This window comes from Magallana gigas, chromosome 4, assembly GCF_963853765.1.
Source record: "Magallana gigas chromosome 4, xbMagGiga1.1, whole genome shotgun sequence".
Taxonomy (NCBI): Eukaryota; Metazoa; Mollusca; class Bivalvia; order Ostreida; family Ostreidae; genus Magallana; species Magallana gigas.
Genome location: NC_088856.1, coordinates 24,704,406 through 24,730,405, shown reverse-complemented (window position 1 = coordinate 24,730,405; position 26,000 = coordinate 24,704,406). Strand labels below are relative to the sequence as shown.

Here is a 26,000-nt window from a genome sequence, read left to right as displayed (position 1 = left end):
TATGCCCGAAGCCATCAAGGTCGAAAAAGAATTTTCCATAAATCTTGTGTCCTGCTTGCATGATCTTGAATTATATGAACTTGAATGATGAGGGTAACCACAACAGGGGAATGATTCTCATTTTTGTCTGGTTTAAACTTCAACTTGTCTTTAGTTAGGGCCCCATTCTGAAAGACTTTAGTGCTCTACATGTATAAGAATCAGTCTGACTGTCTATCAGACATCACTTGTCCATAGAACTGTTCTTTCCCTTTGGCTCAATCAGACTTATTCCTCACCCACAAAGTGCCTTTGGGCAAAGGGTGTGCAGTGACCTTGAACCAAATCTCTACATGTAGGTCTAAAGTTTAGAATTTTTTATAATCATTGTCCAAATTATTTACTCCTAGCTGGGCTCAGTTTTTTTTCATACTTCAACAACAGTGTTTTTAGTTAAAGGATGCACAGTGACCTTGACCAATGTCTATAGGTCAAAGGAAAGGTAAAATCAGACCACATAAAAAATCATTGTCTGGTCCAGGACAATAATTTTTGTTTTTCCCATTAGCTCTACCTGGCTTATACTTTACAATTAGTGCTATTGGATAAATTTAAACCATGTTCCTTAAGTGAAAAAATGAAGGTCATAGTAGATCTCCTTGAATTTATTTTGGTCCAAATTTCTTTCCCCTTGACCCACACTTGTTCAGATTTGACTAAATTCTGCATGTAGGCAAGGGGCTAACAGTGACCTCTAGTCAGAAGTTATAGTCAAAAGCTATTTTCTCTTTCTTATACAAAAAAAAACCTTTTATTGAATAAACAATTTATTAGCAAATAAATCAACAACTGAATAACAGAATTTAAGGTAACCATCACTATATACAAGTCTGACCAGATTGATAGATAATAGCTCATTCTGTGTTTGCATGTGTACCAATTTTTTTTTTTCGCAAACATATGATCAACCTGACAAATTTATTCCTGAAATCAGATTATAAAATTATTATATAAAATCCCTCTTATCACTTGTATGGTTCATTCTTGTGTAATTCTCAAGTACATGTTATTCACATTTTGTGTAAATAATGCACAAATTCACTTCCCATTCAATTAGTTTTGATACAGATAAAAATCATGACATTTGAATAAATATGGTCATCATAATAGGCATGTTACAAATCAAGCATAAAACTTTAAAACTTTAATTTCACTTAATATATTCTAATTGAAACACTATTTTCCAAAATGGAAAACTAGCTGTCCCAGTTTACAAGAGCAAACTTATTCTGTGATAATTAAGTCACACAAGCATATTAATCAATTTTCATGTGTTCATTACACATAAATGTAACATTGTCAAATATATTAATGGAGTAACTTTGAATATTAATTGAGGACATTTGTCACATTTTTTAAATCCACTGAGCCAGCTAGAACTCGATGAATGAAAAAACAAATTTTACATACTAAAGTACCGGTATATACCGGGTAAAATAAAACTTTTAAATCAATATATATCACAGCTCTACACGAAATGATGCAAGAGAGTTTTTTTAAGTGTCATTTCTCTTATATCAAATTGAAACATTATAACGTCTGTTGATTCACAGTTTTTTTCTTCACAATCACCAAGTTGATTTTTAAAAAAAAATTCAGTACATAATCATATGATGTCTCTTGGTAAACCATCAAACTCCAATCTAATTCAGAGGCAGAGATACATCTCTACTCTTGAACATCCAGAGGTCCTATAATTAAGATGAAACAAAATAGTTTATTTGATGCATTTATGAACAAAATGCTAATTTAATACATGTACATGTATAAATTATATTTGTAAACATGCAGTAAGATTGCATCTTGGGGTCTTTACAATTTTTTATCAAAAGTTGTTTCTGTGACAAAAACAAATACTCCGATTTGTTAAGAGGTTTTAAACACCTCTACAAGAAGTCTTTCTGTAAAAGGCAGTATACACTGGTAAGGATGTATCAAAAAATTCCAGAAGCCTTAATAAAATTAAATATGATACTTGTATGCTATTAAAATCAAACTGATTTTCAAATTTATAACACTTAGTCTAGTAAATTTTAATAAGTGGAATCATTTAAATTTCGTAAGGGCCAATTTTTGTGGATTGTGGAAATTTTTGTTTATTTGTGGGGATGTAACTTCGTGGATGCGTTGGTTTTTCAGTTTCTGTAAGAAAACTAACTCTTTCAAAATTTGTTTTTGTCGAGGATTTAAATTCGTGGGTGAGGGCTACCCACTTAAACCACAAAAATTGAGCAACCACAAATTATAATGATTTCACAGTACAGAGCTGAAATGTGAAATTTTAAACAATTAAAAACATTTCTAAAACCAATCTGATTAAAATCAGCAATTCTGATACCATCAGAACGGCTGATTTTAATTACGGTAATCAGATTGCTCTAAAACATTGTTAAATCACCTTCATTGTCAATTTCGTGGGGTCAACTCCTCTGGCAACCAGTTTTTTGTGAACCATTTCAAAAACTTCCTTTTCCACCCCATCTTGAATGGAGCCTTTGACATCAATGTAGTTAATGTCAGCAGATGCATAATGGCATGAAATAGACTGAAAAATACAATTTAAACTTAAATTGAAGACATTTAAAGTGACGATAATTATGAGTAAACAATATCTTATAATGTTTATTTTCAACATTTAATATATAGTGTATAACATATTTTAAAGAAGTGTAGTATGAACTTCTTAAGTTTTCATTATTTTTAATACACTTGAAATGTGTCCACACTGAAATATGATGAGTCACAATCCTAAATATCAATGGATTAAAGTAGTTGTCCATTAAATGCCAAACACCAGTAATAAATACTGTGGAATCATTGGATTTCGTGGTGGCTCGGTTTTCGTGGGTACCTCGCATCCATGAATTAACATCCTCCACGAATTAATAAATTAGAGTAATAAGGTCATATTTCCTTTATAGGTATAAGAAAATACATGAAATAACCTCCCCACGAACCTGTAAAATTTAAGCAATCCACAAAAATTGATAGTTATATAAATAGAAGGAATAACAACATTTTGCAATAAGCATAATAAGCCAAGAAAATTTAATGCATGTATTTAAAGACAGTGCTTTAAATTAAGATTTGCTAATTACAGGCATCAGCTGAGGGTAAGATTTTTATGATGTTAGTCTACTTTTTTCTATGGATATATATATTAACATCGTTGTTATTGTTCATACTAGGTCTTATCTAGACTACATATTAATATGTAAAGTGGTACCTTTCGGAATCCCTTTGTCTTGTTCATTCCTGATCCATGAATCAGCAGAGGATGGAAGAACACAGTGTCCCCGGTGTCCATGGGCAGATGGACTCTAGGAGCATTGGGATCAAAGTCTCTGACCCCATGGTACATCTTGTTGACACCTCCCTGCATGAAAAAAAGAAGAGTTTGATGGTTTTTTATCACATACAAAACATTTGTGTAAATGGCCATCTTTGAAAAAAAAATTTTGCTTGCTCCCATCCAAATGACAATAAAGATGACTGGTAATTAACTCTTTTTTTTGAGATTATTATAATATGAAGATACATCTATATATACTGGTATATTCTTTGTTAAAATGTAATTGTTTTACTTTTAATATGAAGATTTCACTTTCCTGCAACTAAGATTTTTTTTTTAATTTCCCAACCAAATGACATATTTTAAAAGAGAGAGAGAGAGAGAGAGAGAGAGAGAGAGAGAGAGAGAGAGAGAGAACAAAAAACCGAACAACTTTTATGAATTGACATTAGTACTTCTGTCTTCTCCTTATTTTTAGTCTGACCTTGACAGCTTGAACTTGATGAGGCCACAAAAAATAACTAATCAAAGGATCAAAGCATAGACTATTACATGTTATAGCATACGTCATGTGATATAGTACATGATGTTTTAAGAATAAAAGGTCTAGGAGTTATTTTTTTTTTGTAAATACGTCCATATAAATTGGAATGATAAAATTCGTTTACATGCTCCTTTTAATTCGATTGTCATGTGATAATCATAATAAAAGGAGCATGTGATGAAGGTTTGATTTTAATCAGACTGGTCTAATGTAATTTGATGGACAGTTATTAAAACTCTTGATCTTTAATACTAGTACATGTATCATTCAGACATATATGTTTAACTTTGATAAGATATGAAGTGAGAGCTGCCTACTCTACCATTAGAATAGAAGAATATTGTCCCACTGTAGCTATTCATTATCTAGATGTGATAAATATGGGTGTCTGAGCCACCAATGTACTTAATCATCAATAATTGTTCAGCATGTTTTGTAACTGATCTAGTTATCTGATAACAGGACCATTGGTTTAAATGATAAAGATACAAGCCCTGATATTTACCATGTATATCAATGTAAACATCTGTACCAAACCAATACACCATGTTGTCTACATGCGAGTTCTCTGCCCCCCCCCCCCCCCCCCCCCAAAAAAAATGATCATGCAGGCATATTAATAAACAAATGTTTCTTGTTTGTCTGTAGGGAAAAAACCCACTTAACAACCTTATTTCATGTAGATTTGATATTGTAAATAACCTCAACATTTTAATTAAAATCCTCAAATATGAAAACCATTATGATGTATAACAAATACATGTAGTGATAAAAGCACAGCAAATTACTACCAAACCAATGCCCCACAAGTTGACACCAGGTACTCTGTAAATTAACATTTGTGATTGAGATTATCTTAATATCCCTTGTTCACACAATAACTTAGCCACATTCAGGTACATTAAATCAAGTTAAAAACATATTTTAAATGAAATTTATATCCACCTAGCATGATTACCTGTACACAGAGGCGGATCCAGCAATTTTGAAAAGGGGGGGTTCCAATTGATGAAAATCACTATGTGCAAAATACATTATTTGTCAATAAACAAGGCCTTTTGAACGTTTTCCGTGCGTAAATTTAATAAACAATTATCTCATCAATATCTATTTCACATCTATTTTAATATCAGAGTGCACTGCATTATTGAGCGTTTTGGTTTAGGAAACGAAGATTTGCATATTTTTTAGCCTTCAAAAAACGAGTCTCCAGCAATGAGAACGTGCGTCTATGCTATGCTTAATAGAGAGAAACGCTAAGAAACCAAAAATAATTCAGACTTTTTACAAGATATAAAAATGAATTTTTGTTAAAAAAAAAAATTATGTCTTTGATGTTTAAACTCTGAACTATTTAATATTTATTGATTTTGAGTTCTATCGATTGCCCTCTTAAATAAAGGTCTAAATGATAGGATATGACAAAAATGGGGATAGTTTATCTGCTGAATAGATGGAACATGTGTAATACAATTGTACAAGCAGTAGTCGTCCCACGGAACTTGATGTGACCTCTGTATAATGGGTGCGCCACATCACCCGGCACTAGTACTGATGCGATCTTATTCAGGAAAGTTTTGAAAAGTTGTGCATTTTCATGATGGTTTAAACCCCTTACACGGTATTTTGTAGCATAATTTCCGATTCTTGGAAACAAATCAAAAAAGGGCTTTCTTTTGTGTTTCATGTGGGTACGAGGTACGGTATAGCTAGCATTCCAGAAAAATAGCATAACTTGCATAAAATTAACTATAATTGATTTTTTAAAGAAATAGAGTAGACAATACATTGTAGATGTAATTATAAATCTGTGTTTTAGTGACACTGCTTAGTTATTTTTTTTTAATTTTCCACATGTTTACTCACAGATGTACCTGTTTCGAAAAAAAAAATCGTTAGGGTTTTTCATATGTAATACATGTACATGTAAATTACGGTGCGTTGTAAAAAATTCTTTAAATTAGCAATTTTAAAAGCATTTATTTGAAATAATTACAGTATTTATATTATAAATGGGGACAATTGCCTTTAAATAGGCATTACAAGTTTTTAAAAAAAATTATATGCTCCAGAGAAAGGGGGGGTTCCGACCCCCGGAACCCCCCCTCTGGATCCGCCAATGGTACATGTACTTCAAATAGAAATTGATTGCAATTCATAGCTCTGTAAAAACTGACAGGACTGAAATCAACATGCCCCATTTACTGATTGGCGAAAATCTTCAATGATCTATGAAAATTAACTCATAGACTGCACGAAATGATGATGTCTGCAGACTCAATTTCCCAAAGAAGACAATTTGGCTGTTTCTTTAACCTAACATACTGATGCACATTAGCAATAATTTAGTTAATTTTATTGTTTACATAACTTTAATCCTATTTAAAAGAATGTAATTGATTATTAAAATTAATACACAATATATATAAATATGAGGGTTACCTCCCATTCAGGATAGTCATGTTGGAGTAGTTCCCCTTTGTGAGTACCAGGCAGTACGACCAGGCAGCCATTTTCTCGGTTGACCTTCTGCATGGCTGTCCAAGAGCAGACAACCCTGTCCGCTGGTCGGAACGGGAAGTAGTGCAGGTCCTGGTGTAAAGGGTGTCTTGAGGTTTTCTTGCCTGAAAAATTTTGTATATTTTTAGTTCTCTGCTTTTATCAATACAGAAATGATACCCAATGTTGTCCTAAAAATCAATAATTTTATACTTGGACATCAAAAAGCGAGGATTCGAAGCTACATGTACCTGGACATGTTTTTAAGATCTAAAAATAAAAGCAACAAAATAATACAATTAAACTTTGGTTTGGTATAAAAGAAAATGTACCATATTTACATTAATTTTTAGTAAAATTATAATTATACATCTTTTTTTGAAATTCATGTATGGATAAACAGAACAGATACAGAATATCTTTTTTAAAACAATTAAATGCATTGTATTTTATGTTAGTAGTCATTAAATATCATTAAATAAAAAGTACATGTACTATATTTTGAGTCTGAACATGAGTCAAGTCTTAAATTCATAGCCCATTTTTTGGCAGCTCATACCTGGATCTGGGGGTTTGTTGATCAACATGGTGTGCATGGCCTTGACTTCTTTTCCTGTGAACGTCTGCACATACTTGATAATCTAAAATAAACATTTCTTTTGTCATTGCTTTGCCCTTTGACTTGCTAATGAACGGCGATAATAATTTTAGTTTTGATAAAAATAATAGCACTTTTTGATATTGCACAAACATAATTATTTACCAATCACTGAAAAGTTTGATTAAGAATATTAACCTTTTATTAGAGTCACCCACTGTATGGAGTTGTTAGTGTACAATGCACAATATACATGTACCGGTACTCTCAGACTGATACAATGTACAGTACTGTAGTACAATGTATGTGTAACGCTTACATACTTATTATCATTCAACTTCTAAGTAATAATCGTTAAGTTCTTTCTCCTTTTAAAAATTGATACCCGGTACTTATAATAGTAAGACTAAGTATTTTCTATTGGTTAAATGTTCCTTGTTTACCATATGCTACATGCACCATATCTAACACCTTCTTAGGAGATGGCTTATTTAGGCAGATTGCCTGTTGCTCAATCCTAATATCTTTATACATATGATAATACATTATTCTTCATTGATTGGTACCTCTGGTAGTTCACAATATCCAAACAAGACGTCGTCATTTTGAAACTCCTGAAGTTTGGTCACTGCCTGTTCCCCTGGAACAAACTCTGACCGAGCGATAGCTACATCTCTCATTATGGTCAAACCAGGAATTTCAACTTCCCTCCTGCATATCTGCTCAAATCGTTCTCTGAAATAGGAGAGAAAAAGATTTTCTGTTTACAGGGTACTGGTACATGTACTTGAAAATTGTAAATCAAACTTGCTTGTACATCCTACAACACTGTGCTGCACAGGGTTTTGACACAATCCATGCAAAAAAAAAATTATATATAGTATAATAGGGGAGATTATACTATATATACATTTTTTTTGGCATGGATTGTGTCTAAACCCTGTGCTGTGTTGCAATCAATTCATTAACTCATGTAAACTCCACCAAGTATGGATCTGATGCTAAAAGCACTCACATCCATTACTTTTACATTTAAAATTCATGATTTCAATTACAGAATTACCCTAGTACTAATTAAGAAAGAATATAATTATACAGAAAATGGAATTTGACAAAATATTTTGCCATAATTAAGCTAGGATCAAATTTATTTTAAAAAAAAATGAATTGAACACCTACCAGGAAGAAATAAAAAAAAATTTCCATATAACTTTACCTATAGACATCTAGTTTTTCCTTGGGTACCAGATTCCTTATCACTATGTATCCATTGTCCTCGTAGAACTTCCTTTGCTCATAGGACAACACAGGATTGTCTAATGTGTACCGAAATGACTGCAGCCCAGAGTGAACTGCACCAGAGGATGCTGGACTTGGCTGACATGGCATTGAGGATACATACAGTTTGCTAATACACGTATCATTTTTAAATTTACGGAGAAAGCAGCTAAGATTGTATTATTCTTTTTTTTCGCCTACTATTTTTTTTTTTTAGATATAAGTATTATAAGATCAGTTATCAATGTTAAAACAGGGGAAAAATCAATACTTGCAAAGAAGTTTCTTGAATACCATCACAATCTTAATATTCATAATGTATAGTGATCAGTTTCGTAAGAATTATGTTTAAAATATATATCGTAAGTATCAACGATTATAATAATTTAATAAATATTTTTTTCTTGCATCTCACTCGACCTTGCAGATTAAGATCACACGAGCACGTACCCAGGAAAACATACTGCTGTAAAAACAACCTGTCAATGCTGTGAAAAAGGATACAGATATAACAGCATCAGAATTCAGATGCCCAAATATTGTTTTCAGCCTCTCTGCCATTTTTCCATAACACACAACTCACTACCACATAAATGTACGCAGTATTTGACCTGCCCTGTGTTGAATGTAAACAAACTATGGACTTTGTCCAGTGCCTCTAATCTGGTCTCCAAACACTAAAGAGTTCCACCAAAGGGGCGCAAACTTTTTGATCTTGCCAAATCTGTTCGCAACACATGCAAACATGATAAACAACAATAGACTGTTTTATTCTTGTATTTTAAAAAATTAGGAATCTAAAAAATTATTCCCTTTGAGCTGATACACATGATTAAAATTAATCATGTTCGATAAACAGCTGATAAGACTAGTGTCCCTATAATAATATATACAGTATACGTTTTCGTGTGTAATTTATGCAAACATATATGAGCATGATGACTGAATGATGTTATATACATAACAAACTTTGCTATCTTTCACTGGCGTTTCTTTATCGCTTTAAGTTCATTTTTTTTTATCCATATTACATTAAAAATGAAACGTTTCTATTAACAGTCAGTGTTTAATCAATTGAAATTATATCGACTAATCATTTTAAACACTAAGATTTTTTTCAGTCATCGTGTTTTTTCTAGAAATCTAAATTGTGCTACCAATATTTTATATCTTTAAAGGTTGTAGATAAATATTCATGAATGTAATTAGTAAATGCAACTGTAATATGGAAACAGACACTTACTATAACAATTATTGGATATTTCCCTGATGGATACTCAGGGTAGTTAGTGTTAAAATGATAAGAAAACACATATACTAATAGATATAAAATTCTAATATATATGGCAATACACCCCCCCCCTACGATATTGGGATTGGGTGTTGGCCTTGTCTTCAAGCACATGTGAACTCAAAAGGCACGTACTGGGATACTTGTATACATGTACATGTATATTGTAATACGGTATCTAAGCAAAGTCCAAATAAAGTGACAGATAACGTTGTGTATAGTTACGTATCAATTATATGATTGTGTACATGTACATATGTACACAATATATATACGCTGCACTGGCGTCGGAAGCAAATTGAAAGTGGGGGGGGGGGGGGGGGGGGGGGGGGGCTAGACTAATCCTCAGAAATATTGAGGAAAAAAACCAATTCCCAAAATCATGGAAAAATCCTAATCCGTGGGGGGGGGGGGGGGGGGGGGGGGGGGGCTAGTATGCCTATGACTCCAACTGCTCAATCTTTTAAGGTAAATTAAGGAACAATTACCTTTACTGCGAGAAAAAGTGGGGGGGGGGGGTGAACCCTTTATGATGCTATGTCCCTAATGGTTAGGTCTAACTTTGCAAAAAAAAATGGGGGGGGGGGGGCTAGACTTATCAGAAACCTTGACAAGCCAAATCAAAAAAGGGGAATATGGTTTTGTCTAACTTTGTCCACAAAAGAGGGAGGGCTCAGCCCCCCCCCCCATACCATAAACAGTTTCCATAAAATTAATATGATTTACATTTGTTATTTATAAATTTAGTCTGCACATTATGCCAAGTATGAATTTAGTTGAGATTAAGAAAAAATATAGAATACGTATCAAAAGGAGAAATGTGCAAGAATTGGTTAATTATTGAATCGTTTAGTTGTGTTGATAAATTTGTGCACAGCTTGAAATATCATCTTGTCCAAACTTAAGATAGGATAAGTTATCATCACCATAAAGTATAAGGTTTCAGCAGTTACAAACGTACAATGTATGTCATCTTTCCAAGTCAAGGTTTCTGATCCACTCCGCTCTACATAAAACATTTTTGAAAAAATCATATCCCCTCTATATATAAACACTTACATATAGAGGGTATATGATTTTTGGGAGTTGATTTTAATCAACTCTCCTATGCAGTTACTCACACAAACCAAAAGTGAAACAGTGTTTGGACCTCAGCACAAATCATCACCGCTGACAAGACTTAGTTCTTAAAAATAATCGATAAATTCAATGTAATGTATGCTGAAGCATTGTTTTTCAAGGAAACTTATTTATAAATACCTTGAAAGTAGTCAGATTTTAAATGGTACGAACAATTTAAATATTTTTTGTAGTCGTATATGTTCCTACGCCAGAATTCAATATTATTTTAAAAGTCTCGTTCAACTCGACGCTCGCCTGTCCCCGTAAATCCTTGTCGGAGGTTTACGGTGTCAGCCGAGCGTTTGGTTGAGCGAGACTAGAGTTCAATATTGCTTGGATCCATACAATTTTCGAAAAATATTTCTATTACTGATACATAGTTTGATTGAATTATTTTATCTTTTAATATTATTTAACATGATTCATATGGGGGTTTCTCGACATTCTTGTCGAAATGTCCAAAAATCCATATTATAAAAATGTGCGTTATTCAAGTTAGAAACTACATGGTCTTGTCATGCAAAATAACATATCATTGATTTTAAAATAAATAAACATCGACAAAATCAACTCCCGTCAGTTCTTCAGTACTTTGATTTTTCAAAATGTTGTTTTAAAGAAATTTTGTGCAATGATTGTATATATACATTAGATTATAAATTTGTCATAAAAAGATAATTTAAAGAATTAAACATATGGGTAAAGTCCTGGGGGTTTAGATGCCTGGGGTGGGGTGGAAGGGGGCGGTCGGTCCTGTCCTCAAGCACCTGTGGTTGATGTCACGAGGATAAAGATGAAGGTTTTAAAAACTGTATTCTAGTCAAAGTCTAGCATGTAAAATTTGACCTTTACGAGATGCAGAATAAAAGTAAAAGGGTACAGTGTGAGAATGTAATAGAAGGAAACTTTTTTCAAATTGGATATAGATATGGGTGTTGTTATAAATGTAGCAAATTATAAGGTAGGTAAGGATAAGGGGGGGGGGGGGGTAATCAGATTGGGGGGATATTAATTTACATAATGATAATATATTTTCTGGACCCTCGCATATGTTGGGTGAGAGAAAGAAAAAATACTATTTGGTGAGAAAAAGTCATGATTATCAGAAAAGCGAATAAGCTAATTTCGAAGAGCCGATTCAAAAGTGGTCATACATGTACATGTAATTAATGTAGAACAAAATTAATATGCTCGAGTTACGTGCGACAATTCTTTCCATCGGTATTTAAAGAACTGAATAATGCATGGAAAATTTCATTTTTGTCCAAGTGGATGATTTATATTGATTAAGCAAAAACGATGTACGGCAAAATAAATAAATAAATGAAAAAATTAAATCTCGACTTCTTGGGATTAAACCCACCATCGTTGAGGTCTGCAGAAAAAGCCCGAAAAGTACCGATTGAATAAGGACTGCATGAGCTGTACTCAAGGTGTTGGGACTGTTCGTGTAGATGAGCACTGGTCACAAGACTTTGTACACTTCATGAACATGTAGCTGCTTACAGATCTAGTCGGATAAGCTGTATTCGAGGGTGTAGGACTGAATTCATTCCACAGAAGGTAACATTGCTTTAATTTTTCAAAATTATTTCACTCATCCATTTTTTTTATAAGAGAGAGAGAGAGAGAGAGAGAGAGAGAGGAGAGAGAGAGAGAGAGAGAGACTTACCAATTTTTCATTGGCTTTAAATAATCTAACAATTTTCCAAAAAGAAAAAAAAATACTTGGTAATTATTCTAACCAGTTAACCATATTAAGCTCAATGGGATATCAAAATGAGAACCTAAGGAGTTCTCAGCTACCTTGATAAACAGTTCATCGATTAAAAAGTTTTCTCTAAAACTCATGTATAGTTCAACAGTTATCACAATAAGAACAATTCGTAAGATTCGTATTATCCAAATACATGTAGGACATAAACCGCTTCGCTTGGCAGCGGTTCTTTTTGCTGCTGTGTACATGCGTGCATTTGATAAGTACGTTTAAGGAACAGAACAAGTTGCTGTCCTTTAAAAAAGGACTGCAATACGTGGACCATTTGCATGTGTTTCCATCGAAAACGTGAAAGCCTTACAATTCAATAGTTAAATTTTAATCTCAGAATTTAAAGGGTTCATACTTCTAAAATAATTATGATCTATATTAATGAAGATTGCATGTATAGTATCAGGCATTCGGCGAATTCTACTATTTGCGCACACATTACGATTTGCATTACTTTGTTAACTATGCAGTGACAACTTTGTGTAAATCTTTTTCATATTTTGATGCATTTTTCTTGAGATTTAAACTTTTATACAGTGACATAATTATTCAATCATGTATTATATACAGTCACATAATTATTCAATCATACTTAAATGCTTAAATAATTTTAATCGGGAAGTACTCTAGCCTCGCCATCTATAAAAGTAAAGTTCAGCTACATGTGTACTCGGAAAACAACAAAACATTGCAAATTAAGCTATTTGATGCATGTTATAGTTTCGGCATGATATTACCTTATTTCATAATACTGACAGTGTATGTCACATGCCGATCATTCCTTTAAAAGGAATACTTTGTTTCTGTAATGTTTACCGACAACTTTACAATTACAGCGCCTTTCAACTTACATGTGCATATGGCATGGAATCCCGATCCCGATTTAAATAAACCTGTGCTAGCCTGGTTCCCTGAGCTACCCATTAAGCACAGGAACCAGGCTAGCTCATGCGCAGACTGAATTTTCCCCATAGCATCCGGTTTAACCTCGCTTATATATTTTCTGCGTGGACCTCAGGGTCCACGCAATAAAGCTAAGATTTTTTTTACGTTCTATTTCACCCGTTCAAACGAACATAAATAACTTTAAAACATTAAAACTCAAAACTCCGACACATGGGGCATCTCTCCCAGGCGAGTGCAACATACTTTATTATATCATATGTACAACCAACCTTTCGTTTTCTTTTATTTAACATTCTACAACATATAAAAAACCATTTCATTAACGTCAATATCACAAATACAAACAAGAGGTCCATGGGCCACATCGCTCACACGAGGAACAAATAGGTATGATAAAATCATATCTGGACAATGTAGTACAATACATGTTGATCCTGTATAAATAATCCACCCCCCCCCCCGAATATTCTTATGTTTATTCTCATTTCTTTTCTCATGCCCTTTTCTTACCTGATGATATTACAGTAATATCACATGTTGAGCATTGCATATAAGATATTAACCTACATCAAACTCTGAACCCCTTGCGAGGCCCAAGAATTGTCCAGGGGCAAAAGTCTAAACAATTTTAAAGAATTACCTGATCAACTACATGTAATTAGTTTTTGAAAAGAAGATTTTTAAAGATTTACTCTATATATTCCTATGTAAAATTTCGACCCCCATTGTGCCCACACCCTATTCCCGGGGGTAATAATTTTTACAACTTTAATTTAAACATCATGAGAATGCTTCCACACAAGTTTCAGCTTTCCTGGCTGATTGGTTTCTGAGAAGAGGAATAATGAGATTAACTCTATATATTCCTACAATGTATGTAGAAATTTGACCCTCCCCCACCATTGTGGCCCCGCCCTACCCCCGGGGGTCATGATTTTTACACCGTCGAATCTACTCTACCTGAGGATGCTTCCACACAAGTTTCAACTTTTCTGGCTGATAAGTTTCTGGTAAGAAGATTTTTAAAGATCTACTCTGTATATTCCTATGTAAAATCGACCCCCATGTGGCCACATCCTACCCCCGGGGTCATGATTTTCAAAACTTTGAATTAATCTACACTGCCTGAGGATGCTTTCACACGTACAAGTTTCAGCTTTTCTGGCTGATTACTTTCTGAGAAGATGATTTTAAAAGATTTATTCTATATATTCCTATGTAAAAAATTCGACTCCCTCTTATGGCCCCACCATACCCTTGGGGGGGGGGGGGGGAGGGGGTCATGACTTCAAAACCTTAAATCTACACTACCTGGGGATGCTTCCAACAAACTTTCAGCTTTCCTAGCTAATTGGTTCTTGAGAAGATTTTTGAAAATTTCTCAAAATTTTGTAATAATTCCTTGAATCCCCTTTGAAAAAAGGGTGGTCCTAATTTTTCACAACTTTAAGTCCACTATGTCAAAGGGTGCTTTGTGCCAAGTTTGGTTGAAATCGACCCAGTAGTTTTGAGAAGATGTTGAAAATGTGAGAAGTTTACGGACAGACAGACGGACGAACGGACAGACAGACTACAGACAAAATGTGATCAGAAAAAGCTCGCTCAAACGAGCTAAAAAGAAAAAAAAATAGTCCTGGTGTGCAAGGGTCAATTGAACGATAGGTAGCGAATTCTCGAATTTATACTTCTACTACTTTAAGCACATACCTATAGGTAACTTTCGAAATATTGAACTTTTAAAGATTCATTTTTTACAGACATAATAGTACATAGAAGACAAATAACCTTGCTCAAGATGAAAATGATCATCATATTTGCTGTCGTGACCTCCTTGCCCTTTGCCTTTCCCAAAGATAGTAAGTTAATTTGTTCGTATGATGATTATATAAAGATGTGTGTTTATAATATTTGCGGTGCAAGATTCAGACTGTTTATGGTAAACAAAATACCCCAGTTAATACTAGTACTGTGGAATCATTTTTTTGTGGGGGTCAATGTTCATGGGTATAGCCAACATTTTTCTAGTTAATTCTTGGGGACGTAATTTCGTTGGTAGTGTAATCGGGATAATTTTCATAATTAAAATATTAAACAAATGATTGTGTAAACGTTCGTGGGGATGTAAATTCGTGGGCAAGGGTTACCCACGAAAGCCACGAACATTGCTCACCAACGAACAATGATGATTCCACCGTATTTTTAATCGTAAGCTTTGTAATTTTTTGAAGAATAAGTATACATGATAAAAATATGGATTGGCATGTTATCAAATTAAAGAATAAACCTAGTATCTTCATATATTAATAAATGCTAAATATGTTAAATATTAATAAATAATATGCTAATATTTTTAAAATTACTGACCCCTTTTTATATCAATCATAGCGAAACATGATCATTCAATGGCGTTGAACCGTTGCCTTTTTAGTTTGGTCGTGCTTTGACGCTATTATACCATCTCGTGGAATAATCAAAGAGGTGTCACCCGATTCGCCGGTGATCGTCAAGTTCACTGGCAGGGAGAATAAAGCATGCCACATGTTTTCCGCGATTTGCAAAGATGCACTTCCAGAAAACTGTGAGGTCTGCGCCACCGTAGTAGGTATTAAAGAAAAAGATTGCTCGGTTCAACTTGAGTTCCTACAACTCTTGGGTGTTTTGCTTCCGAAGACAGTTCGTGTAAGTTGATCAATATTTTCTATACAATTACATGTCTTTCAATAATCATTGGTTGAATAATTGATTGATCGTGTGTTGTTTTACGCCCTCTCAACGATCTAGATTTTCAATGCCCTGATCTAGAAATATGTAAATATGCATATTATTATAGTTAAACTTTTTTTTTAACTTAATGCTAAAGCTGTTATTTTTTTCAATTTTATATATATATATATATATATATATATATATATATATATATATATATATATATATATATATATATATATATATATATATATATATATATATATATATATATATATATATATATATATATATATATATATATATATATATATATATATATATATATATATATATATATATATATATATATATATATATTTACACTCACTCAACAAAACTTCTAAGTGTTCACCCGGTATATAATGTATTTTCTATATGAAATAAGCACATTTATTTGGCTTGCCGTTAAGGAGACTGATTTCCACTTTACTTTCACATTGTTAAGAAGGATGCATTGACCTTGACCTCTTTGGTTGCGACCCGAGACCTTATCATATGCTAAATATCACTAACGCTACCAGTTTGTTTGAATTTCATGCAGAGCTTTATTTAAAACAATATATGCGGAGGACAAAATAAACCTCAAAAAAGTTAGTACAATTCGTTGTAGAAACATTGCAGATATTAATATTTCAAAGTCGCTGGCTGTGTGTTCAATAATCATTTTGACCATGTTAAGTGGATTTCTTTTTAAACTATCACCAAAGACTAATATCAATCATAACAATTAACATTCATACACGATACGCAGAAAAAATACCAATTTAAAGTTTTGACGTTTTGTCACGGATAAATGATTTCAATCGGTGTTGTTTTATTTTTCATCCGTGTTATTGATGAGCAAACATAATTATCAGTTACAAACTGTTGAAATTTTCACATCATTTCAATTTGTTATTTCAAAATTATTCTTTTTATTACGGTGAACACTAAGAAGTTTTGTTGAGTGTATAATTTGTGAAATTAACCTCTGATAGTTATTTTCATTCATTGCTATTATCATAGCTTTTTGTATGACAATTAACGTCCAAAACCTACATACACATACATCATACAGTTTTATATTGTTTGAAGATATCCTAACTTTTAGTAATTTAATTATACGCTGATTATTGATCCAGTTAAACTTGCCTGTACAATTTATTAGTCGTATATATACATGCAAACTTAGCTCAATATAAAATGGATAACACTCATGTAGTAAATTTTTTATATTATATACTCTGTGATCTTACCCAAACCATCATGATAATTTTATTGTGAGCCGAACAACACACACTTACTACAAGACGTCAACAACTTTACGCGTGAAAAATCAAAGTACTGAAAGTACTGTTAGACGGAGGCGCCGTTTCAAAGTGGCATATTACATGTATGTAAATTATTGTTGTCGAAAATCCACAGCCAGCGTCTCATACATGTACTAGCACAACTGGTCGTGAGTGACTTACATGGATAATTCTGTGGAAATCGTAGTTGTGTTCACAATCCACACTTTACAAATGTTGTGTCTCCTTATCGTCATCTTTTGGGGAAAATCCATAGATTTATCACAGTAGCCTTTGTAGTATAGAAGTTTGTATCTATATGTTTGTATCTATATGTTTGTATCTATATCAGTTGATATTAAAACTCCGTTTTCGGTAATATATGTACTACACAAATGTATTTGATTGCCCCAGAATGACTCATTAAATATGTGGGTGGCCACCACATATTGAATGAATAAATCAAATCCAAAGCGATTTCATCACAGTACGCCAAACTATTTCATTGTATAAAGAAGGGGAATTTTGTTTTTTCCCTTTTGACCTTTGGGTCTTTGACTTTTGAAAAGTGTTGATTGAACTTTTGTGCTTTAAAGATATTGTAGATTTCTCAAAGTAACGAGAACAAATAAAACTTTAGTATGATGAAATACTTATCAGGTTTTTTACTAACTATTTGGGCATACATGTAGTATGTTTATTGTCCCTCTCGAGAGCATTTCCCTCAATTTCTTCACGGGGAAAAAGTTGCATCATCACACTTGCTTGTGGACTATCACACTTGCTTTTGTCTTCATAGTAAGTTATACATTTAGGTGTACAGAAAACGGAATGGTTTGCAAGAACCTGTTTGATAAAACTGGTATTGCTTTTGGAATGCACGTCATCATGAAACAGAAGAGTAAATCAATATTTTATCTTCGACTGTAGTGGATTATTTCCATTTGCTCACAACGGAAGTGAATAAAATTTTGAGAAAAAAATATCATACAATATTCAGTCGCGGCAGTTTCATTAATCAACGTTTTAAAGTACGTTTGTCTAATTGTATTTAGCTATAGATTTATTCAAATCATTTGAATGAATTTGGGAAAGTCACATGTATATTTTATCGCTTCTCAGTACACTTTAACACGCATAATTTACTTGCAACATTAAACTTTTCTAGTAAACTTACAAGAAATATAGATTAATTATTCAAAATTAGTTTTTAAAAACACCAAACAAACAGAATCCAAGTTAAACGCATGTTTTTCTGACCGTACAGCTGTGTATATAAATTTCATTTTATTCTTTGCATGTACTTTAGTCTATACAATAGATCTACGGTCCGCAAATCCCGGCAATATTTCCGGAAAGCTATTGTTCTGAAGCTCAGCAGAATACTACAGTCATCTATGAAGCACATTTTTTACCTTCATGTTTCATTATTTATCGCAAATATAGCATGGATGTATACGCTACGGCCGATGTAGCATTTCGTTGAGTGATGACACTTATTTCGATTGCGAGTCGCAACAAACTGGTGCATTTATATAGGCCCGCCTATTTGTAAATGGAAACAAATGTCGAAGAAAGCTCATATGTAATAGAGTTGTACTCGCGAGTTAAACATTATTTGAGAACAAAAGGGGTGATATTTACGTACATGTGTAAATAATGTTATCTGTTTGCGAAAAAATCCCCTAAATCCAAAGAAAAGGTTCTCTAATAGCAGAGACGGGTGCATATGAATTAAAGTCGCAGATTGTACTTCGCTCATCAAATTGCGTTATTTCAGTTTAGTGTGAAAATTTCGTCAGAAACTGTTAATTGAACAAAATTATTATATCTTACATTACCGTTCACAATGTACCATAAATTTATATGGAATATTGCATGAGTTTAACCGATTGTTTTTTCTCACAAAAAAGCTAGCGTTTGCTGCAAATTAGACATACACGAGCTGATACGCCGTGAAATCCATAAGACGTTTTACAGCATGTCTTTAATCCCTTATATGCTTACACAAAATCTGAACTGAAAATCTTTGAAACATCGTAAAATGTTGTTTGTTTATACATGTACATGTAAAATGGCGACTTGATTTGCACGTGAATTTTACAATCCGAGGTCGATCGATCAGCGTGTTTGAGAGAAAATCAGCAGCAAGTAAAGCGTCAACATCTCCAGTAAATATTGTCTGATGAATATTGAGGTGCCTGTAATAATATTAATGTTCCTACAGACTGAGTGGGTTACAAAATTAGGTAAATCACAGGACAGTCCAAAATTGAACACATTTGTATCGTAAATTTCAAGTTTTTTGTTTGTTAAAAAACACATGAACACTTGTAGAAGAAAGTGTGCCATTGATCGGTTGACGTTCAATAAAATGTAATTTATCTAATATTCATTATCAATATCTGTTGTGAATTCTTTAGAATAAGCTACCAAAAAATAAATATTCTTCCTCAACTAAAATTAATGCGTTGAAAATGAATGAATTTATCGATGAAGCATACTTGCTGAAATATGAAATGGCAAACCTTTTAAATTGTGTGTGTTTCTGACAATTGTTTACATCATAAAAAAAAAACAAGAAGCGATTATTGTGAGATCTCTTAGCCAATTATCGCAGTGATATAGTTTATGCAGTCCTGATACAGAGTTTAACGTCACAACTGGCAGTTGGTGCATAAATTATCGATACCGCGTAAGCAGACAGGGTAACGGCTCATTTAAAATAATTATAAAACACAATTTCATAAATTATTTAAATATACTCGTATGTACAAAATGATTACCAGCTATCATGCTTAAAATATCTGATAAGATTAAATTATTTATCTTACTGAAATCGACACATAGATAAAACATTGCGTGTAACACTGCATACCTAACAGAGTTATCGTTCGTTATCCGCTAGGGTCCCCGTGAGAAATACTCTTCCGGTCAGGACCGTAGCAATAGACCGTGGCTATTTATAGCCACCGTCTAAAAAGTGCCAACCTAACAAACATTGAATTTTCGAACATATTCTTATCAATTTATGAAAATGCTTCACATTTATTACGCTACACTTTTCAACTGTAATATTTTGTTACTTTTTAATTCATCTGACTAACGCCTAAGTAATTAAGTGTAAGAAATAACGTGGTAAAAATCTCCCATGATTTGCAATGCTATATTTTAAGAATTAATTAAAAGTTAATAAGGCACAAATGACAAATTTCCAGATTCGTGGTAAGCCTGTTCCATAATGGAGTATAATAAATCTTGTAAAATCCAAATCATGAATTGTTCGATTGGTCTATAGGTGACTTTCATAACGATTTCCGACTTATGACTTTCACATTAACTCTAGACGTGATCCTTTTAAGGATCAGATTAACTCCAGCCTAACAATTTGATTAATTGCAATTGATCATGGATTGGTTGATTTTACAATCTTTTTACGAAATAAATGTGATAAATTATATTGATTGATTGAACAATATGATGTTGATGTAATGATTTATCTATTTACTTATTGTGCAACCATATACATGTACCTGCTCACCAACTGACTGTAGGTCGGTCTTTAAAGTGAGATAAAAAAAAATACGCGGGGGTGTTAAGGAAGCATATGGGCAATTTAGCGTCTTATTTTGACTGTTATATTCAAAATCGTGACATTAAATAATTATTTTGAATAAGATCAAAAACTTAGTATTATCCTTTAAAATAGATGTCAGTGCAATAAAATCGGGTATAGTCTGTCCCAAGTTATTTTTGCTGCATATTTGAACGATTTTTAATAAAAATACACATACCTGTGACTGAAGTGCAATTAAAATCGATGGAAGGGAAAATTCCCAAGATAACTTCATTCACACATTATCATTTTTCCCTCGTAAAAATTCACAGGAACGAAAACAGATTTCCTACGGAGATTTATAATGGGGAATGTTGACATCTTTTCTCCATTCGGAAATACTCGGGACCCCTTGCGCAATTTTTCAACGTTATCATCCGGGCGTCTTCATCTCCTTGGCAATGGAAAAACCTCGTAGACTTTTTATTTTTAGCCGTGTACTGATACCCGACAAGCTAGAGGGGGCGTTTCAAAGGGGAAATCTTGGGATTTTTTCATACTATTGAATGAACATCGTCTGAACCAAGAGGTATTTATAGATATTGAATAATTTAAGAAAATATGCGGCAAAAATATCTTGGGACAGACTATAGTACATAAATGCCACATTGGTGCATTATCACGTGACAACTATAAATAGCCTACGTATATTCCTTAACATAAAATGAGATAGAACAACATTACCCCGCGGTTTCAAAAATAAAATAAACATACCAAGTGAAAGCAAAACATCTCCGTTTAATCAAAACCGCTGCTAGAATCCTATGTTTTTCCTTATTAAAAAGTTATTTATCCGGTTCTCTTAAAACCTTCCCAACTTTTATATAGTTTGCACGGAAAACGGCAAATTGCATCAAAACAACACACAACATGGGATTCTAGCAGCACTTTTCAATTTAAGCATTGATCAAACTAACGATACGTATAAAGTTTTCAAGTTCAATATATACGGGGTAGTGTTGTTCTAGTCGGATTTTTATATCGTAAACAACGACAGAGGAAAGTCTGGCCGAGAAATAAAAGCAAATTTACATACCTTTTAGCGAATGATTGATAAAACTAACATCTCCCCCAGTATTCTTATGTTCAATTCTCAATAAATCACACCAAAATACTATATTGGAGTTCTTAGATTAGTTATATTTTAAATATGTTTACAATGCTTTCCGATCAAATTCACACGACATTCAACTTTTAGTCATGACGTCATCAATGTGTAAATCTACGTAATACAAACTCTGGAAAAAAATTGTCTTCAGTATTTTTCATTTGTTTTTTATCTACGTTTAGTTGTTTAGATATTTGAATATGTACACATTTAATTAAGATTTGTGATTTCACGGAATTACATGTAACTCAGATTCCATATGCTTCCTTAATTAACACCCCCGCGTAATTAATACTGTTGTCTTTCATATCCAACTCGTTGGGTGTTTTCCATCCCCGAGCCTGGCGATTTACTTTTGATAATCTGATATTTGTCCCTGATGATGTCAGATTTGAATTGAGGATATTTATTATTTTGCAGACCGAGACATGCTTGGAGAGGGATATTGAGCCATACTGCTCAACATTCTCTCTTGGAATGATAATAACGAAAACAGACAACTCCCTGACTAGCGCTAGTTTTGAGATCCTTCTTACAGCGAAAATTCCCGCCGAAACAAGTAAGTCGATTCATAGACGTATACAAATGTTAAGGTGGTATGGGACACTTCCATGTTGTGACGTAAATGTATTGTTTATCGAAATAAACAAGAAAACCAAGTGTAATTATATATTAAGTATTTTCTTTCCCCATATTGTCATCTAACTCCGTAGCGCGGTGAGTTAGAGGGTTTACTGAGAATCTGAAAGTCATGAGTTCGAATCCCGTTGGGGATTTTACAATGTTTTACTTCTCAAAATATTTTTAAACGATATTTTTTTGGTTCAATATTGTAAAATTTGAAAATTCTAAACCGGTGACAGATGTCCCATACCACGTGAATGAGATTATGAGGGTTGCGTGGTTGTAACCATTTTACATGTAATAAACAAATGAGAAAATCAACAAGAACAACGATGGTCATCATTTAATCGTGGTGATAATCCTTTATATCTTCAGACTGGGGAGCCATAGCCGGTGTGATCGTAGGATTAATAGTGATAGTGACTGTCGTTATATCGATCATTGTCTATTTTGTCGCCTGTAGGAAACACAGGGCTTGGAACCAAAGGCAGAGTCCAGCTGGGAGCACAGGTACCATACAATTTAACATATGCTTTACAGTTCAGAATAATCATTATGGTTTAAAGAGGCTGGATGATCAAGCTTAAGCGAAGGCCTCCTAACAAAAACTGAACGAAGGAATGGTGGTCGTGGAAAGAGCAACAACAGAATAAACAAAGAGCAAGGTTTGAATGAGATTGTCATTATTCTTCTTGGACGTATAATTATTATTCTTTTGGAATAAAAAATATAGTCATACATAGATATGTGTAACGAAAAAAAAAATGGGCATGCTTTGAATACAAGTTGATTGGTACATGGCATTATGTATATGAAAGTATGATAAAAAGAAGAAAGTAAGCTTAAATGTATGAGGAATGTAAGCTTATCACGAACCGATGACCAATCATGCGCTAAGAGAATGTTTTTCACTAGACCTTAATTAAGTTTGTTTTTCTTGAGTCCTGTATGAGGGGAATTACAAATTGGCAGACACGCATCTTGTGCTCTTTATATTTAAAATCAATTCAGAAATTTGACCTCCGGAAAGAATCAAATGCAATTTGTTTCAAAAGAAGGTAAGCAATATTCAATATATTGCTAGCATGTATACCAGAAGAAACATCTTCTTTAACATTAGTTTTCTCGTCTTCCTTCTTGAAATAAGATTTTTAGGACCCTCAACCAAAAAAAAAATACAAAACAAAACAACCCCCCCCCCCATTCCAAACAAACAAAAACAAAAACCAAACAAAACAAAACTAAAAAAAAACAGACACAAAAAACCTACAGCCCAAAAATGTCTTTGGTCATCAGGTGTGATAAGAAGTTTGAATGATTATATGTTTTCCCCTTTCAGCCCCGTTGACACATTTGAGCAGCCCAAGCTACCAAATGGACGAAAGCTATACCATCCAGACTTCGAAAGGAAACAATAACACAAAACCGCCAAATTGACGATCCTCCAGGAATCCAAACCCCAGCAAGGATGAATATACTTGAAATAACGGTCACTACATGTACCACAATGAATTTGTATCATATATTTATAAAGCTTGAAATGGATTCTTGCATGTTCAGGAATATGTTCTATGCATTCTATGTATCCTCTGCTTCACTGCCAACAATATATTTTTACAGCAATGAAAAAAGTAATAGAACACATTACAACAAGAACAAATGAATATCTCTTGTAAATATATACGTAGGTTTAATGTTTTGGTCATTGTCAATACATTTGGTCTGTATACTTTAAAAATTGATGCATGGAGTTTGATCTCAGACATTCACTCGTCAATAGTCTTGCAAATATCATGTATTATTATATTAATTGTACATACATATTGTTCAAGTTTACTTTGTTCAAAACACATTTTCTTTGTTTAATATCACGACTCTATTTATTGCATAAAATTCGATATGCCACACTTGTTTTTTTTATTGCAAAAAACAAATGACCGTCATTGGTGATGACATCATTGGGAAAAGTCCCGTGTATACATGTACACTTATTGACTGTGCAACAACTCATTGGAATTTTTTATTTCTTATATTTTTATTATTCTTGATTCGAGTAATGAGAAGGCGGTTTTCTTAAGGTGTTTTAAAGTCTGAAAATTGTGATTGTTTTATGAAACCATGCCGTTGTTAAAGAAAATGAGAAATGTGAGTTGCTCCACTGCCCGTAGATTACCGTGGAATCATTAAATTTCGTGGGGGCCAATTTTCGTGGATGGCTTAAACTTTACAGGTTCGTGGGGACATAATTGTTTGTATTCTTAAATATCTACAAAAGGAAAGGAAATATGACATTATTACTCTAATTTATTAATTCGTAGAGGATGTTATTTCGTGGATGAGAGGAACCCACGAATTCCACGAAAATTGAGCCAACGCGAAATCAAATGATTCCACAGTATGTAAGACTAGTATATACGTTGTGTAATATTAGCTCACTATCCTTTACAGAAATTAAGATTGTTTAAAATCGAAATTTGCACATATACAAAGAGGTATAGCTCCCTTTCCCATGTTTTCGCCGTCTTTGGTTTTTAAACGGGACCGGAAGTACCTTTTTCTATAAATAGAAATACCATGTGCGTTAAAGTGTAAGGCCAAGTATATGTAATGCTTTGCTTTACATCGGAACTTTTTTTAAATATTAATGTTTCATAATAATTTTTGTTTTATAAATATATATAACTATCATTTGAGATGATTCATAATTTATTTTTATATTTTGAATAATATCCATTATATTCTAGCTACTCACTGTTATTCATACGCAATAATCAGTTTTTTCTTTAAGACGAAAAATCTTGTAATTTTCGAATTTTCTCTCCTTCTAGGTTTCCTTTTTCTATCGAGTTTGAAAATCTCGTGCAGGTAGTGGCTCGAGAAAACTGACAGTGCGGTACTAACGTTAAAATATGTTATGAGTAATGTCTTTTTTTAAATTATAAATGCACGTGATGTGGGTGGTTAAAATATAATAAACATCAACTAAGACACTTAAAACAAAACAAAAATTGACAATACTTATACTATCATAAATAAGAAATATAAACATGCACGTAAAATGGGTGGGGATTGAACCCAGGGCCGTAAAGGCAAAAACAGTTCGCTCAAACCACTACACCGCGCACAGCATAACAAAAATCGGGTTTCATTTCACTTTAAATGGTACCGTACAGGTGTATTCAGGAAAAAGAGGGTTATGGTTTTTAATGTGAATTTCAAATACGAAGACCACCTTCAACCAAAAACGGTTTTGTAAAATAACAGAGCACGATATCTATTTCACCTAGTAGTTTATTCTC

General features: G+C 33.1%; 2 protein-coding genes across 2 annotated transcripts; one reads left to right on the top strand and one right to left on the bottom strand.

The window, feature by feature from the left end:
* Positions 1-788: 788 nt before the first annotated feature.
* On the bottom strand, positions 789-8,917 carry LOC105338069 (phytanoyl-CoA dioxygenase, peroxisomal). The gene is made up of 8 exons (XM_011443044.4): positions 8,755-8,917; positions 8,189-8,349; positions 7,539-7,707; positions 6,934-7,015; positions 6,318-6,499; positions 3,266-3,415; positions 2,438-2,584; positions 789-1,730 (listed from the first exon to the last, which is right to left on the bottom strand). Exons 1-8 carry the CDS (start codon positions 8,809-8,811, stop codon positions 1,683-1,685), a joined length of 996 nt encoding a protein of 331 aa, XP_011441346.3. The 5' UTR covers positions 8,812-8,917; the 3' UTR covers positions 789-1,682.
* A 3,151-nt stretch (positions 8,918-12,068) lies between these two features.
* Positions 12,069-24,606, top strand: LOC105338066 (uncharacterized). Its single transcript, XM_034450318.2, has 6 exons — positions 12,069-12,226; positions 15,095-15,193; positions 15,766-16,016; positions 22,498-22,636; positions 23,077-23,211; positions 24,041-24,606. Exons 2-6 carry the CDS (start codon positions 15,133-15,135, stop codon positions 24,136-24,138), a joined length of 684 nt encoding a protein of 227 aa, XP_034306209.2. The 5' UTR covers positions 12,069-12,226; positions 15,095-15,132; the 3' UTR covers positions 24,139-24,606.
* The last annotated feature ends 1,394 nt before the right edge of the window (positions 24,607-26,000 follow it).

Coding starts and splice junctions, on each gene's coding strand:
- LOC105338069 (XM_011443044.4), bottom strand. CDS start 8,811: ATGGCAGAGAGGCTGAAAACAATATTTGGGCATCTGAATTCTGATGCT. Junction 2,585..3,265: donor AGACAAAGGGATTCCGAAAG/GTACCACTTTAC, acceptor TGTATTTTTCAG/TCTATTTCATGCCATTATGC. Junction 1,731..2,437: donor CCACGAAATTGACAATGAAG/GTGATTTAACAA, acceptor TCTTAATTATAG/GACCTCTGGATGTTCAAGAG.
- LOC105338066 (XM_034450318.2), top strand. CDS start 15,133: ATGAAAATGATCATCATATTTGCTGTCGTGACCTCCTTGCCCTTTGCC. Junction 15,194..15,765: donor CTTTGCCTTTCCCAAAGATA/GTAAGTTAATTT, acceptor TTGCCTTTTTAG/TTTGGTCGTGCTTTGACGCT. Junction 16,017..22,497: donor TGCTTCCGAAGACAGTTCGT/GTAAGTTGATCA, acceptor ATTATTTTGCAG/ACCGAGACATGCTTGGAGAG.